Source organism: Lepidochelys kempii, chromosome 15, assembly GCF_965140285.1.
Source record: "Lepidochelys kempii isolate rLepKem1 chromosome 15, rLepKem1.hap1, whole genome shotgun sequence".
Taxonomy (NCBI): Eukaryota; Metazoa; Chordata; order Testudines; family Cheloniidae; genus Lepidochelys; species Lepidochelys kempii.
This window is the reverse complement of record NC_136394.1, coordinates 15,535,345-15,553,144: the sequence shown is the minus strand read 5'-3', so window position 1 is coordinate 15,553,144 and position 17,800 is coordinate 15,535,345. Positions and strand designations below refer to the sequence as shown.

The 17,800-nt window shown below is 38.9% G+C and overlaps 1 protein-coding gene across 2 annotated transcripts in view; it reads right to left on the bottom strand.

Moving 5' to 3' along the window:
• Window positions 1-112: 112 nt before the first annotated feature.
• Window positions 113-17,800, bottom strand: part of PPM1F (protein phosphatase, Mg2+/Mn2+ dependent 1F) — a 42,296-nt gene continuing 24,608 nt past the window's right edge. The window contains exons 3-7 of one of the 2 annotated variants that reach the window (XM_073313627.2): window positions 16,487-16,686; window positions 15,510-15,698; window positions 13,615-13,758; window positions 11,914-12,007; window positions 113-10,598 (exon numbers count right to left, since the gene is read on the bottom strand). In XM_073313627.2, the coding sequence (XP_073169728.1) occupies window positions 10,201-10,598; window positions 11,914-12,007; window positions 13,615-13,758; window positions 15,510-15,698; window positions 16,487-16,686 (1,025 nt within the window). In that variant the 3' untranslated portion in view covers window positions 113-10,200. Of the gene's footprint in view, window positions 10,599-11,913; window positions 12,008-13,614; window positions 13,759-15,509; window positions 15,699-16,486; window positions 16,712-17,800 lie in introns of both variants that reach the window. The other variant, XM_073313628.2, reaches the window with a different exon arrangement.

Below are 17,800 nucleotides of genomic sequence, written 5' to 3'. Positions count from 1 at the left end.
AGCTGTATTTGCCAGCCTGAAATGGAAAAACATGATCTTGGAAGTTAGTCATATGGCTCAAGTGTTTTTAAGCCACTTCTGTGATTAAAATGAAGAAATGAATAACAGAATCTTTGGATCCTTGCAATTTATTAACACTTCAAAACACGTCCTACAGTAAGGGAATCTCTTGCCCCTACTCCCTTTGCTACTCAATCACTGTTCTGAAACAATTTAAATTCCTTGCAATAGGCAAATAGATACTTCAGGCACTATGTGAATACAAAAGTGACAATATAAAAACAATTAAACCACATGCAATACACGTAAATATATAAGGAAATGTAGCATCATAACAACACACACAAGCACTGTTAGAACAATTCACATAAGTGAATATACAATATGCATAGCATGTTTAATAACAGGTTTACAGCTCATGTACAAGTAATCAGTCAGCCTAAATAGGAAAGAAAAAGTCTTAAAATACTGGATAACTGCTTAAGCCACAGCTTACAAAACCTGCTGTATCTCAGCCTCTCTGCAACTGCAGAGTAACAGTCAAAATAAATAAGTGAGGACTATGTTTAAATGACACAACTAACAGATCCCTTATTTCTAATAATGGGTCCTTCTTGTTTTCACCCAAGGTTCATTAGCCAACATGCTAAGAGGAGGTTGCCAGAATAAAGCAATAGTTGTGTACTCAAAAACTATTTTAATACTGATCATAATTATGTGCATTTTTAATCAATACAAGTAGTTACAAAAGTCTAACATTACTGCTAGATGTCTGATACTGTGTTTACATTATATTATGTACCTAACACTGGAGAAATGTCTTGGTGAGAAGTTTGAAGTATACGTATTAGATTGTCTTTCTTTTTTGTTCACTTGGGGTGGGGAGCAAAAGGAGAACCGAAGAGGCAAATAATTCTCCTTTCAAACCAGCCTAAAATGGCTGGAAACAAGCGTGATTCCTCTACAGGCAGGGTGATAGCAAGGTGTGTCCCAGACGAGGATAGAAGTTAAGCAATATAAACCCTCATACTACAGGCATAAGAAGCTCTAACTGCCTGGATTTTAGATGAAGCATCCCCTATTGGCAGGTTATGGCATAATAGGAGATTAAGGTCTTCCTCTGAAGCATCTGGTATTGGCAAAATGTCAGTTACATCCAATCAATGGGTCATCTAGTCCTGCGTACTCTGTATGGTATTTCCTATGTTCCCAATGCCAAAGGCTCATTTGCAGCATCGGACCACAGATCTGTATTTTTATAGTGGAATTAAGTCAGACTGGACAAAATTATACAGGGCATCTGCACTGAGCCAATTCAGGTGGAGTTTATTGTCTAGAGTTGCACACAAACTTTGATGCTGGTTCCAAAAGAAGACCATTTTTCCTTTCTAGATGAGGAATGGCAAGGGAGAAGTGGGAAGAAAAGGAAAAATGAGGTGGGGATAAGAGGCAGACTTAGATCTCTTGAACTAAAAGGTAAAAATAGATGCATTGTTTATACTAAAAGAAAAGGAGTACTTGTGGCACCTTAGAGTCTAACAAGTACTCCTTTTCTTTTTGCGAATACAGACTAACACGGCTGCTACTCTGAAACCCATTGTTTATACTAGTATAACATTTCCTCCCATCACAGAGAATCTCTAGCAAATAAGAATGACATTTTATATACTATATTGCTCAAACCCTAGAGCAAACAGCATCATTAATAAATAGCTTAGCAATAACTAGAATCACATTAGACAAAAAGAACAATATGCAGAGGCAACTACAGAAATGGATTGCATTGGGGATCCCTCTCAGAAGCCCTTAAGATTCCTCTTGTTTTCTAGCTGTGTCTCCCTTATCCTTGAAGTCCTAAAGGACACCATCCTTTTGACCAAGGAATGGATAATACTCCCTTCACAACTGGCAAAAGTCACACCTTAACTAGGTCACTGCTGAATGACACAAACCCCTAGGAGCTGAGTGCATTACTTCCCATATCTTGCTAGGCCTTGGAGATCAATCCACCAGGGGAGGAAATACTAGGGTCTTCAGTATGACAATACAGAGCAGTGTCACTAGGCTGGCCAAATACATGAGTTATCACCAAAAAAAAGCCACTACTAGTGATATTAAAGTGTTGTTGAGGTTTGGTGCAATATGGCTCGTTACTTGTGAAAGCAGAAAGCTCTGGTAAATCATGTTTTAACTAGGGGAAATCTGCAGAAACAGATCCCCAGTCCTCAGCAAGTTAAATAGATGTCTGATTTCTTCATGCTAAAAAGTACATATCAGCAACAAGACACGAACCCCTGGGTGTAGGAAACTTGTCAATAAAATAAAGCAGACAAAATGCATTAGCTTAGAACAGTGATTTCCTTAACTAAGATATATTCAAACAGCACACTGCCAACTTTCTTCTAGCTTGGATTTTTTGTATTCCATTGTTTGTATTCCAAGAAGCTTGAAAATATTTTTTCTCTCTATTGATTTTGTCCTCCTTTATTGGAGGAACGTTGCATTTTGCAAAATTTCCTATGCTGCCAACACAGCTGTCTTTTGTTGCTGGTGCACAGGAAAGTAAACAATCTCAGCAGGAATGTGCACAGCTTGGAAAACCCACACAAAACTAGAACTGCAGAACAACTTAGGATGCTCACATGGGTTTCCTCTTTTCAGAGGGTCTCATGAAAACGGGGACTTTAAAATTGAACCAGAATTCAAGCTTATAGCGTGGATGGGACTAACCTAGTCTTGTCCATACTACAAGTTCTAACCCTTTTGGTAGAAATGGGGTTCTGGGTTTTGTAGCATAGACCTTCCAATGGTAGCATTCTGCAAACCAAATGGGTGCTTCAGCGCAGTAGTTTTCACCCTTCTCCAGACCAGGACTCTGTTACAACAGACATTTTTGGAACCACCTCCTCCACTAAACCAGAAAGAAAGCGGTGGGAGGTCACAACCGCCCTTCCTGTTCACAACCCAAACTAGAAAAGATATATACATAATAGATGCATGGGGAAAACCACCAATTATTCAAGACAGTTTAGATGATTTTGCATTAATTTTCCAAACATTAATTTTTGGATGAGATAAAGCCTGGGAAATTTCAACCCAAAAGGAATTAGTCCAAAAGTTATGAAAAACTGCAAAGAGGCTGTTAATTCTGTGCTAGTATTTTGCCTAGCACAGTGTGGCTAGGATATTGCACTAGAGCCTAAAGGCACCTGTAAGTAAGAACGGAAGTTTTAATCCAAATGTAACTAACAGCTATCTATATATATAAAAACCACCTGCAGTCTTCAAGTGTTAGATTAACAAGGATCAGAAAAATTCGTTAAGGCTGATTTTTCCCCCACACATCCCCAGAAGCATTTGCTTTTACTCAAATACAACACGTGGCAATACATAACAGTGATCCATTAATCTTTCAGCAATTGTAGAACACCCATCACTGTGGCATCTAAGTGCTAAGAATGGAGTAGCAACATTGACTCCAATTTTCCTAGCTTTTGTCTGTTAAGTTAGACCTTGAATTTTCTTTTAACATAGCTTTTTTAATCTTAGGAAGTTTCAACTGAAACAATCTTTCAATATATACCCTTCATAGACTTGTATGTGATTTAAGCAATTCTCTGGTGACATCTTAGGAGCCAAGACCTATTGTCCAATACATATTTAAAAAACACCTGTATTTCCTTGGTGGTCTTTAATAGCATCTCTGTTTGGAAAGCTCCTTTTAGGATTTGTGGGAGGTGGCTGCTACGTTTCAGCTCAAAACTATTCTTTTACTAAAATATCAAGTGAAAGTGCAGATTTCTAATGGAAAGCGCAGCAGACCTATATCCAGAACCCAGAAAGCAAGCACTTCTCAAACAGAGGACGAAAAAAACCCCCCACAACTTTCTTCTGGCAGTTTTAGTGTCTTTTTACCATACAATGCTAATAGCCCTGGGAATGCTTTTTTTTTTTTTTAAAGCAATATATCATCTGATCTGAATTCAAGTAAGTGTCTATTAAATGCTATTAAAGTCATCACTATGATTAACACTATTCAACTGCCAACTCTGCTGAAACAACTCCACGCCAATTACTCATCCTAGCAGATCCAACCCGCAATATCAATTCATTAACACACTTCATGGCATTTACTTACAGCAGCAACTGTGTGGTAGCCGATAACCTGTGTACACAGAACTGTATATCTCAGCCTAGTTCCCTTGCATGCAATATGTTTAGAATTCCACTTATCAGCATGAACCTCTAAGGACACAACAATACTGAGCAAGGTCACAGAAATCACCTAGGATGCTTTACTTTGACCCCATTCCTGACCCCACACCTCACTATTATAAGACAAGGTTATCACTCTAGTTCTGCCATTTTAAAAGTGTTTTTAATTTCTTCCAGCACTTGGTATTTCTCCATAAGAAACTGACATTTGTAGCTCTATTTTCCAGCCCACTTCCTTTTTAAAATAGGCACTAATAACACTTAAACGTGTTCCTGTCTTGCATGCTCTCTTTCATTCCTCTGTCACTGTTAGAGGGTAAATTTTACTTAATTCCCCCTCCCGCACTGTTCTAAAAATTGCTCTGTCTCTATATCTCTCTCTAGCTCTCAAAGGTTCTACAAAAAACATGTCAAACAGACATTAACAGGTTGTGACAGGAGTCCTTTTCCCTTGAACAACTCTCCTTGTTTACAACCATGAGTTATGAATTTTTGGTCCTTTTGTTTACGTTAGACCCAGAACATTTGTTTTATTAATTTATTTTACATTTCTTTCAAGGACTAAAGAATAAAAGTAAAAAGGATTAGAACTGAGCTGTTCAAGCACAAGGGAGACTTGTACCATATCTAAGCATCATGAAAAAAGCAGGTTTTCATCCCACAGAAGATGAGGCTTTTAAGTGTCTGTTGCATTGTTTTTAAAAGACTACATTTTAGTGCTTGGTTACTCTGAGCTACTTCTTAAAAAGGGACACAATCCAACTTGAAATCTATTCAGATGAAAAGTAGTTTCAGGTACTACATCTGCCCTGAGTCCCTCAGCCAATTTTTGTGGTTTCACATCACTTTCCCCTCCTTTACTATTGCTATGTAAAAGTCCCCAAAATAAGGGAAATCTGACTGACTACACAGAGGAAACAGTAAAACTGACTATATATAAATTGCTGTTTATATGCAGAAACAAACAGACTGACAAAATAAAGACTATATTCTTCCCGCTGCCCCCGTCTTGCTCAGGTTATAGTAACCTTAACACAAGAATGTAAAAAAAATAAATTTCAGGCAGAAATGTGATTTTTAATTTGATGGTGCCCCTTTGAACTCTGTTACCAGTATCTAAAGTGTGTCATGTCCAGTACTTCTCTTGATCAGACGATTATACTAGTTTTCTAGTACACTCACGGATGATAGACCCATTTCTATTTCAAGAGCATGTTTAGTTCCTGGCAAGCTGAACTTAAATTCTACAGAAAGATTCCGGGATTCTGCAGCCATTTGTTGAGGCAGACTAGGAATTCTGCAATAGTTTCATTTAAAGGGAGTTTAAATATGAAAATTAATAGTACAACAGGGAGAGTAACTCCCTGTGTTTAAATCTGATGCTGTTCCCACATGTTCAACATGCCAATTTCTTTTACATCAATGATGTACAACTGCATCTTAGACATTGTCACGGGTGAAGCTGCAGGTTTTGACAGCTGGGTAGTTTGGGGTTGTGGGATAATCAAAGCTTTTAGCTAAATCATTTAACTATTTTGCAGTTGATCATTTTATGTTGACATTTAAAGGTCTATCATTAGGTTTCAGCATTACCAACCCAGTTACATGAATAAGGAATGTCACATTTCTCAGATCATTTCAGGCTTTCTATCGTCTCTGGAAGAAGCCAGTGTCAAGGTTTGCATTCAGAGTTTCAAAGAAAAGCATAAAGTTAAGGGCTGGGTTTTTAATTTTGTTTTAATTAAAAGCTTACTTTCTTAAGCACAATTCTGCACTCTAGGAATTCACAGGGCCCTACCTATAACTCAAACCTATGGGTCTAAATCTGAGAAATTGTCTGGAATCATGAACAGTTTTATGTGCTAAGCTCAACAAGAGAGCCCAAGACATGTCCTTGCTGTTAGCTATAAAGGCAACTTAGCCTGCCCCCCCTGCCTCCCAAAAATAAAAATATATGCATTTTTAAAAGCGTTCACACACTTGAGACTATTCCCAGATAATAGCAAACCTTGGTTAAGCTGCGCCATACCAATAATTTAAGGAGGTGGCGGTGGGAAACAAATATGAAGAGAATGGTAAGTGCAAAGAAAACCAGGAAATTTTGAAGAGAAAACTTGTAAAAAGATCAAGCATTTGAACGTATGGAAATAAAGTTAAGATCAAATGACCTTAACTCCCTATCCCATTGCCCAGAGAACAACCAGAATTATATGATAACTGTAATCAGTCAATAATACACAGGATCAAAAAGAAAAAGAAGACTTATACAGTGAATGAAGGTCTGTGTCTTTTTCATGGCCATAGACAGGTCTCAGGAAAAGTAGAACTTTTTAAATGTAGATGAATAAGCAAAGGAACTCATTCCTCATGATCCATAAGGGGTACATATGCTACCAATCATGTAAGTGTCATATACAGCACGAGGATACGTACATATACAAAGCCTCCTAAATCAAGATAAAATGTGCCACTTATACAGAGAGCAAAGGATAGGTTTAAAGCTTCCTGTGTTTCCAATATTTTTTATGCATGTCACTCAAAGAGACACTCTTCCCACCTTCCTTTTTAAATTCCTGATATTTACTAAATGCTACAGGTTGAAGTTTTTCTTTTATAAAAATTCATTTATCAAATTTTGATCAAGGACAACTATTGATGCAGAAGTAGTTTCAGAGGTAAGTACTGTGTACAACAGGTTGCACCTTTAATGACAACAGTGTGTCAGTCATAACGTACTTGTCTACGTACATAAAATCTGCTAACTTTTTAGCCTGGTTGGTTCTGCTTAGATCTGTAGGAGCTGCTGACCTTTGAAAGCCTGTAGGAGCCTCTGTGAAGCTTAGAGGGTGACATTCTGGCCCCACTGAAGTCAATTAGAGTTTTGTCATCCGCTTCAGCAGGACCAGGATTTCATCCAGAAATTCTCCATCAGTCCATGAAGATTCAAAAAAATCCACAGCAAATAACTCCAAATCAAAGTATCCGTATTTCCCACTAACTATGGATTCTGCTAGTCTAAGTCATTCATTGGTTTCTGCTTTAAGCTGAAGTCTCATTTTAGCTCCCATATCTGAAAAATATCATGTCTTAGCCACTTGATAGTTGGCTAAGATATTCTCACCTGGCAAGGAGCCTCGGTCAGAAGTTTCAGGTGGATTTGTTTAATTTTGGCAGCATTACCGGGCAGACGATTATAACAGAAAGGTAGGTACAAAGGGCTTGGCTTTTAAAGTGTGCCTGCTTCCCTCCATATCTTTGAAATGCTGTCAGAGTTCTGAAACAAAAACAGCAACTTCATGAATCTTCCAAATCTTACACCACCTCTATAAGCTATCCTGGTTTTGACAAAAGTAACAGTGAACCTGAGAGGTCCAAAAGACACAGATAGAATGCTCAATTTCTGAATATGGGGACTTGTCTCCTCAAGATGCCAAAATGCACTAGGTCACCAAAACCCCAGCAAACAAACCTAAGCTGAAGTTTCTGGGTTGCATCATTATAGAGGTAGGATATGACAAAGATTCACTGAATTATTCTTATAATCAGGGAAGTCTCCAAATTTGAACAGCCAGATTTGGCACAAAAAATTCCCTCTCACCTTCCACCTTACCTACCTCACTTGCAGTAAGAGAAAGCTTCTCCCAAGCATTTTAGAAGGGTAGCAAAATTTCTCTTTATAATAGAAAAATGGTTACAACCTTAACTATGGAGAGGCTACCGCCTTTCCATAATACATTAACAGAGCCACTGTCAGAGTTACTAGGTGGTGGAATATTCCTCCACCCCTCACTCATGGAGTTACTATGTTGAATTGTATGATCTTTTGGGGGTAACCTGACAAATAAATCACTTGGATAATTGAATTATCTTACGTTAGCTGATAGCTTATCATAGCACGAGCACAATCAGTGCTGCTCTGCCTCCTCACCCCACCTCATTATTTTAAGGCTGCTATCTGATCAAGCTAAGACAAATCTCAATTTTCCATAGACGTTTACTCCCCTTAAAACATTTCCGATTTAAAATATTCGGGGCATTTTAACCAACAGGACTGCAGTATGAAAACAGTATGCCTAAGTCAAAAGTGATGTTACATTCTCACCACCTGAGGGGCTGCTTTTCCTGTTCAGATACAAAAGTTATAAAATAAATTTGCAACATAGCTCTCAGATCCTGCTCATACAGAAAGTTTCCCGGTGATGGGAACAGTGACAGAATCAGACTAGAGGCTCCAGCAGCACTGACTGTGACTGTCATGTGTCTGCTATCTGCTAAGCAATGCAATTATATATGCACGCATACTGCGTGCTTGCACCCATGCATATGATATACACGTCACATAGTTCTCTAATATAATCTCAACTTCTCACCGCCTCAGAAAGTTACTGTATCAAAATATATATACAATCATCAATGCAGTATTGCCAACATCCAGCAACTGTGAGTCAGGCCTAACTCTTTTTTTTTTTTTTTTTTAAACACACACACTTGGGGTTCTTTTTATTGAAAATCTGCACAGTGATATTGGTGCACATAGGGTTTGCCCTCTACAAAACTGAGGGTTAGAATTTTTTTTAAAATGAAATTGAAGATTCTCAGGTAAATAACCTGAGGCCAGCTAGCCGGGGCCTTTAAGCAAACACCAAACATCAGGAGTCTCACAAACACCACAGAGTTTGGCAACACTGAAAAACAAAAATGTTCTTGGAACACAGTTCCTGCTCAATCATTCACAAAAAAATGAAAGAGCTGTAAGTGCATTAAAATATTTATATTAATGAAATAAACTAAATTTTAAAAACAGAACTAGAACATGGTCACCTGAATTTGATAGAAAACTAACCTTTCCCATCCTTTTCTGAAACATTTAAGGCACTTGAAGGTGGCCAGTTTTTAAAGCCAGACAACAAAAGTGTACATTTTTAAAATCCTATTTAAATAAAAAAAATTTAAAAAAATCCAGTAACACTGCAAAAAAAGTTCCCACAACCATAACGTTCAGTAAATACTCAAAAACTTTATGAAAAGAAAAAAATAAAATACTTCACTTTGTTTATAGCAAACCATAAAAAACGATGTGGCAAGTACAGGGCCTATTGAACTGGCAGAGCATAAACACACAATTTCTATGGACCCCTTACAAACACAGTCAGCAAGTGTCCTCTCTTTTCAGGTTACCAAATAGCTAATAAAGTGTGTTTGTGTCACAGAAATAACTCACCCTTACTCTTAAGTTATTCTTTCCATATCAGTCAATTAAATTAATTACCAGACCATGCCAGAGAGTAATTAACTACAGATTGCTTCTTCTGTTTAGGATATTCCTAGTTTCCCTCCTTAAGTGTTCCGTTGTATTTTCCCCATAATTATGAAAAGTCAAATGGTTCTTTAAAAGGATGAGGTTTCTATTATATCACCATCTTTCACAATTTTGTCTTTGGTACAAAATGATGAAGTTGAGAGGTCTCTGAGGGTATAACACGAAAAGCACAAGATCCCGTTTCTGGACACCTGATCCTCTAGAATACTGAACCTGTTCATGGAGATAGTGTGCAGTAACAAGCTTCGACTTGATGATGGCTTCTCTCCCCCACACACACCCTAAATAGGTAACATTACAATTAAACTATCTGCATGTTAGCTTTCTTTTTTAAGCACTATTTTGAATTAAAGCAGAACCCAAATAAGCATAATACAAATAAGTATTCTCCTCCATTAGCTTATACATTCCTTATCACCTCCAGGACAGAGGGACATGAACTGGCAACCTGGCAAACACTTTAAAACTATGTCCAGGGAAGAAGTAGCTGCACAAGTCTTCCAGCCTGCTCAGCTGTTTCAGGGGAAGAGGGGACAATGGATACAGTAAGATGAGCTCTGACATTTTTCTTTGTGGAATTTTGGTCACCTTATTCCTGACGTTTTACCCAACCTACTAGCAGCTTCTTTAATGGAAAGAAATTTCTTTAGTGGAACATATGAGAGTTAAGATTTTATCGTTGTGTGGCTGTCGCTCTGATTGTTCATCTCAGAGCTGAAAAAGTTAAAGGGTGAATCCTCTGCACCCTCATCAGCACTGAGGCTTTTAGGGTCTCCCAAGCAGTCTGCCAAGATGTCTGGGGGGTTCCTTAAGAAGGCCACCAAGACAGTGATGTTGTCACTGGATCCATTTTCCTTTGCTGCAGCCACCAGTCTCTCTGCTGCCTTGAGACCATCTCCTTTGTTTTGCTTTAAGTGATCTAGGACCAGATCCACCACGTCATATGGTCTGATGGCATCAAAGAATCCATCGCAGGCCAGGAGCAAGTAATCTTCAGAACCTGTCAGCTCAAATGAATTGCCATCTGCATTTCCAGAGATAAAGGGCTTCTGATATAGATCACCTAACAAGAAAAGATACAAATCTGATTGCTTTAATATGAACCATTGCCTCCTCTACCACCATTTCAATGATTCTCCAGCGTTGCAATGCTTTCTTTTAGGGCCAGATCATACCCCAGAGATCCATGCACAGCTCTCTCAATGCCCCATGAAGGAGATGGATGGAGGCTACAAAGCCAATGGAGAAGGCCTTCAACTCCTAACAATCCCCTGTGATTCATATGGACTTAAGGGCATCTACTGTGTTTTGGGGATGTTACCATGGCTCATTATACCCCTCCTCTAGAGCAGAATGATATGAGGAGCTCACCAAGGAAAACATCAAATTTTCCTCCCTCAGGAAATGCTGGGATGCTTTGGGTTTTGTTTGTTTGTTTGTTTTGGGGGGGGGGGAGGGCAAGGGAAAAGTGTGCATCTTGTGAAACCCTTGGAACACCAGGGAGGAAGCTTATTTTCATTAGCGATAATGACATGAGAGGAATAAGAACATCCCCTTGCACGCAGTATAGTGCCCAAATACTCAATTCAACAGTTCCACCTGTACACATTCATTTCAACACAAGTGATACAAGCTTACCACTTCTCAATTAAAGAAAAAAAAGAAGATACTGTATAAATGTATGATAACTTGCTTCAGTTCAGCCATTACAATTCTTCATTCACTGCTGTTGCCTAGGGTCTTTTCTAATTTTACTTTAAGTGGCAAGCATCCAAGAAAGTTCTTTCCACGGCATTTGGGAATATTATCATTTAAATGCAAATGGTCCACTGCCAATGTTTATGTTAGCTATTTGCAGTTTGAAGGATGACACAACAATTTGACTTTTGAAACACAGCGAAGAGAACAACTTGTAGATACTAAAATGGATAAATAAACTCTAAGGTCAAAAGCTTGTCTCTTTATTTAACAGAAGTTGATCCAATAAGATATTAACTCACCGACCTTATATGGAGATATTCAGACATCTATCAGATCAGAAGCCAATATTTGCTCTAGTGTCATGTACAATATACTCCGTAAGCTTGTTGGGCTTTCAGTTGCAACAGGATAGGTTATTAGAGGTGTTTCAAAGAAGGAATTGAACTAATTTTATTTTTTCCTTCAAAAACTGATAAGGGTTGTGCTGACCAAGCAATTTAATACTCCATTATTCAAGCAATTACAATAATAGAAGCAATTTACTCTTCAGCCCAAGCTGGGCAAACACTATAATCTCTTTATTAATAAATGGTTGTTTACTTATTCAGCCCCAGGATTTTTTAGATTATGTGTTTAAGAATAATTCAATTTTGACTAATTTAGATGGCGTTACTTACCTATTGCCCTGGAAACAGCAAGGGTTCCATTGACCCGCCAGCAGTCCATGTAGGTCACACAGCCACCTAGGGCTTCTATACGCATTCTCTCATCCTAGAAGAAAGAAGCACATCAACTCTTTATACTAAGAGCATATCCTATATCTTACTAAATTCACTGCTATCCAGTGTTGCAGAGAAAAATCTTAAATCCCTTCAACTTGTATACTTATAGTAGGATGCAAACAGCTTTATATTATCAAAGAAATGGGAATCAATAGTGTTCAGAGAAAAAATATGCTTAATAAAAAAAATCAGTCTTATTGCAATGTTAAGTTGAATATACATGAACAAGACGACATCTTCCCTATGACTGCATCATTGCTTGCTCGTGAAACTAAAGGGAAGAATCCCTATCTAAGTCATTTCTATAGGAACAAACTGGCAATATCCCCATCACTGTGCAAATATTTAAGATTGTGAATGGAAGTAGGAAGAAAAGGATAATTGTAAGGCTAAGGTTTTTAGATGTAGAAATAAAAACTGTATTTAGAGGCAAATTTCATTTTTATTAATATAATCCATACTCCTCAAGCCCTACAAAAACTTTAATATTCATACTATAAAGGAGAAGGTTCATGCAATGCCACCTCTAAAAACTTGCTACTGTCTTTTCAGATTGTACATAAGTCAGTTGAGTTATCTTTGACCTATTTTAATAAAAAGAAATGTAAGATTAATTAAGCCTGTTATGATACTAGACTATTATTGCCGTTTGGATGATGCTATTATGTAAGCCAGGTCTGAAATTAAAACATTAATTTACTAACTCAATGGTAACTTTAAAAAAAAAATCAGTTAATTTTGTTAATAAAAGGCTTGCAGTTGTAGATTTTTCATGGTTGCCCTGTATGCAAAGTTCCATAGTACTACAGTATTCACAAGGTTCTTTTTATTTTTTCTAAGGGGATTCCCAACTGAGAGTACAGATCAAATCTGTTCTTCAGCACAATCCTTTTTTCCTTTGGAAAAACATGCACTGAGAACACACACCTAGACAGAAGAAAGGCAAGACTGACACAACATAATTATGCTCCGTAACCGTCCAACTTAAAAGGGATGAAATCACCGAAAAGTGGCTCCATCTAGTCCTGCTAGAGACTTTAAATTTAATAGATGTAATTCATGAACACTTATCAAAAACTGCCAACAGACTGTATCCTCATCCATTTCAAGGATGAGATCGGCCACCAATACCATCAGCTCATCTTAATTAATTAGCCTCTTACAGTTTGTATGGCAACTTCCACCGTCTCTGTATGTATGTATTTATATCTTCTTACTAGATGTTCCATTCTATGCATCCGACGAAGTGGGCTGTAGCCCACGAAAGCTTATGCTCTAATAAATTTGTTAGTCTCTAAGGTACCACAAGTACTCCTGGTCTTTTTGCGGATACAGACTAACACAGCTGCTACTCTGAAACCTATCAGCTCAGTTTGTCATTCTAGTTATAGACTTGCATATGTGCCAGACTCCAGGAAATCTAGAGATTCCAAATAGTTCCAAAGCTACTTAGAGACCTTTTTTATAACATGTCTACAAAGAGACCAGTTCAACGTCAGTTGGTAGTTGGCCAGGTCTTCATTTAAAGAGATTCAGTGAGCCAAAAGTAAATTAATTACAGCCATTAGAGGAGAGAGCCAAAGAAAACAGGCTTACTTCTCTTTCAGGTTTGTGAGGTTCCATCAGGGTCACAGCTTTTCCCTGCTGCACCAACATTACCTGGGAGTCTCCAACCCAGGCTATGTGTAACCTGTTCCCCACAATTAAGGCAGATACACCTGTTGTACCACTCCGCAGCCTCTACAAAGGAAAACAGAGCAGTGCAAGTTAAACTGCAGTTTAACATCATAACATTGTAAATTAGGGTTAAGGCTACATTTATGTAACGGAGGTCATGGAAGTCATGGAATCTGTGACTTCCAGAGACCTCCGTGACAGTCTCTGCTTCAGCCCCAGGGGCTGCAGGATTCTGGAGCTGGAGCTGGCAGCCAGCAGGGTCTTGGCAGGGTTCCAGCAACAGGTGGCCCCCTGCAAGGTCCCACTGACACATGACGGACTCCTAGAGGGGGCCCTCGTCCGGGTTCCGGTGATGGGTGACCGCCTTGAGTGGTGAGGGGGGTGCCTCAGGAGAGAGGCTGGGTGTCCCATTTTTTCTTTGGGAAATATGGTCACCCCGCTGTGCTCAACTGCCGTGGGCAGGGGGAACTGGCCCCATAGCTCCTATCCACCACGGTGGCAGGGGAAACCATGGAGCTGCAGCAGCAAAAGTCACCGACAGGTCACAGCTTCCTTGAATTTTTGTTTATTGCCCGTGACCTGTCGGTGACTTTTACTAAAAATAACCATGACAAAAAACTTAGCCTTAATTAGGGTTAATTAAAGCTTGTTAACTGTGCAGTAATTTAGATTTTTGTGACTGGCAATCCACTGAATAAAAGGTACAAACATAAGAGAAAACACAGGTTTAGAGGAAACCCTATTCTAGCTTTCAAGTGTCTGACACTGCTATAGTTATGCTCTTCCCCTCGTCTTCACTAACTCCAACATTAGCTTCAAAGGGCCCAGAACCATTTGTTTACTTGGGTTTTTCTGAAAAGCAGAGGAATCAGTTTGATTTTAACTTCAGCAGGAAGAACCTTTCAGTACGTGACTTTTCTTCCCCATACAAACAGATGTAGCCACCCTATCTCTGCCTTCCTAGTGGCAGTGAAAAAATATTCTCAAGGTAAGCATTTCTCCACTGCTATATTACAGTCCATTATAAAAAGCCATCCTTGTTACACTTTGAATGGTCAAGTTTCAATGCTGCTGCTATAAAGATGGAAGAGTATCCTTCATTTGACGTTTACCACCTTCAGTTCCCTTACAATACTTTGAACTCAAGAACCTAGTTTAACTCATTTTTAAAATTTCTCATCCTCCAGTTATCTTGCCATACACCAACTTCACTCTCCCAAATATGGGGAAAGGAGGAAGAGAAAGGTCAGTGATGGTGCTAGTGGAACCAGCCTTAAGAAAATAAATAGAAAGATTTTCTTTGCCTTTCCTGTATTAAATTATGCAGATACAATTGAGGCTAGTCTTTTTTTTTTTTTCCCCCCTTCTTCTTCTCTCCAGGGAAGCAACTCTTTGTTGCCTGTATATTCCCTGAGATTGAGGATCCTGAAATAGCACTAACTCCTCACTTCAAAGTTTCCATCTCCCTGAACTTGCAGGCACTGGTTCTGATGAGAAGGGAAAATTTAATGTGACCAGTGAAATATTTTCCACTTAGGATACTTGGCAAACAAATTAGAATGAATTCAAAGTCTAACTGTAGGAGAACAAAATTTTCTGCATAACACCATTCCTGTTTACTGTTACCCAAGCAATTTCCCAACTGCTTAACCATAATGGAATCTGGCTCTATGTTAGGGTTGCCAATTTTGATTGGATGTATTCCTGGAGGTTTCATCACATGACAATCTTTAATTAAATATAAGATTAACCTTTAATTCCTGGAGACTTCAGGACAGTCCTGGAGGGTTGGCAACCCTACTCTACACACTCACCTCTCTTTCAGCTTTGAAAAGGAACATTTCATCAGTTTGCTGGAAAGAGCCTTTCAAGGCCTCAGTTGGGTTCTTAAGAATCTCCTTGTGTAATGCAACATTTACATGCAAATGAGTCGCTGCATAATTGGCGGCATCTACTCCACCATGGCCATCAAATACAGCAAAGTATACTCGATCAACATCATCCTTTTGGCAGGAGGGAGATACAAAGAGTTCAGAAATAAAAGTCAATTACCAGATTTTATGCAAGCATTTCAGTGAGAGAATATGCACACATATGTATGAGAGAGTGCAAGCATGTACATGGATACAATACTATGCAAATACACTGAGAGCCACAAACACCATGATCTTCCCTGGGAAAGGAAAGTAAGGTGACATGATCTAGCAAACTAATTTGGAGAGTAGGAATTAGGATACCTGTATTCTACTCTGAGCTTTCCCACTAACTGTGTGTAACCTCGGGTAATTTGCATCAGTTTACCAATGTGTAAAATAGATAGAATATAATCTCATGGGGGTATGTGTTATTTTTCTTTGCTCCTTGTTGATCACTGACCAGATTCCTGAAAAGGAATAGGAATTGAAAAGGCAGATTGGAAGGTTGTGTGGTTCCATTATATATTTAGTAAGCATCCCTGAATCCTCAACCAAAATGCTATTTTTCACCTTTACATCATCAATTCTCTCACAAAATATAGCAACACCCCGCGCCCCCAAAGTGAGTTATTTTCCCGCTCTCACCCTTGTGGTGGGAGCATATCAATGTCACAAAAAAATGTTATATAGCTAACCGAAACACACAAATCCAGTAGGTCTCTGCTCCACTACAGACCTGATAAAAGGACTGCTGTCAGAAAATCCTTTGTAGCACCTCCCAAAAGTGCTCACTCTGTGATACTAGGACATGAGTGTGTTTCAAGGGGTGTTTGAATGAATGCTAGAACTGACCTCTCCTGGCCACAGAGACTTACCGACAAGCCAAAGAGCTGATTGAATTCTGGGAGAGAAACATGTCTGTCCTCCATTTTCCGGCGGACGTTGCGGATGGCATGGCTGGAAATCAGCAGGAAGCACTTCAGTGACTTCAGGGATGGCAGTTGCTTCTGCCATTCACAGCAAATGTCTCGCAGCTTATTAAAGAAACAGCGCTGCAAAGAGCCTCCATCCAGCACTGATGGCAGAGAGACAGTAGGTGACTTAGTTGTATGTTTGGGAAAAGGAGAAGGAAAACAAATGAGGATATTCAAACCCAATCTCCTCTCTCCTACTTACCCCCTCACTTGTCTTTTCCTACAAGTTTTCTTCCCTAGGACTAAATGCATTCTCTCAATATATTCTGCCTGTACTAGCCTCTGGCTTGGAGCCAGAGTTCTGTCCCTCCCTTTAATCCACTGGTTTTAGACATATGAGCGCCTATGGATACACAGAATACTCCCTCCAAAAATCACTCCACTGGGACACTATGAAAAAAGGAGCAACAAATATATATCATTATGCTTGGCCCACACACTTCTGAGTCAAACCCCTCTTCAGAATCACAGGCAAAAAGTTCTGACCCAACAGTAGAGTATTATGGACAACAGGTCTTTCAGTCACCAGTTTATTAAATAGTTATTACCTCTGAAGCTCATCATGCTATCAAATGGCTGACAGTTCTCCAGGGCAATAGACTGCTTAAGGTCACAATGAGGATCCAAGGTCAGTTTAGTAAATTAGACATAAATGATCCAGTACTGGGAATTGTGAGTGCAATGTATTGTGCATACTGGCAGAAATGTATCCGTTTATAAAGAAAATTAGATGCAGATCAGAAAACTCTAAAGACTGTGCACAGGGCTTTTGTTCTCTTGACACAAGTCACAAATATTAGTCTGGGTTAGACCTAGGTTAAGTGCAGTTGAATTATATTCACTGAAAACAATGGATACACAGAATGTATCACGTGACAGATCAACTAGGTAATAACCCAGCACTATCAGACTGCAGAAATGTTTAAACTGTTGTCTTCTTCAATCATTTTCACACAGAGAGTGAACTATCGAATGTTAAAAGCATGAGGGACAGAAGACCATCTCTGCCACACTACTACTTTGCCATTACAGAGCAGAATCACAACACTACAGAGAGCAACAGGAAAAGTACTAGCCAGACACTCAAATCCTTTCCTGGACTCATCTCAAATTTCATTAATCCCAGCATTCAGTCTGGTGAGCAATAAACTGTGATATTTGTGATCATTTCTAGCTTAGCAATGCAGGGTCTCTCAGGTAGGCTGCAATTTTAAG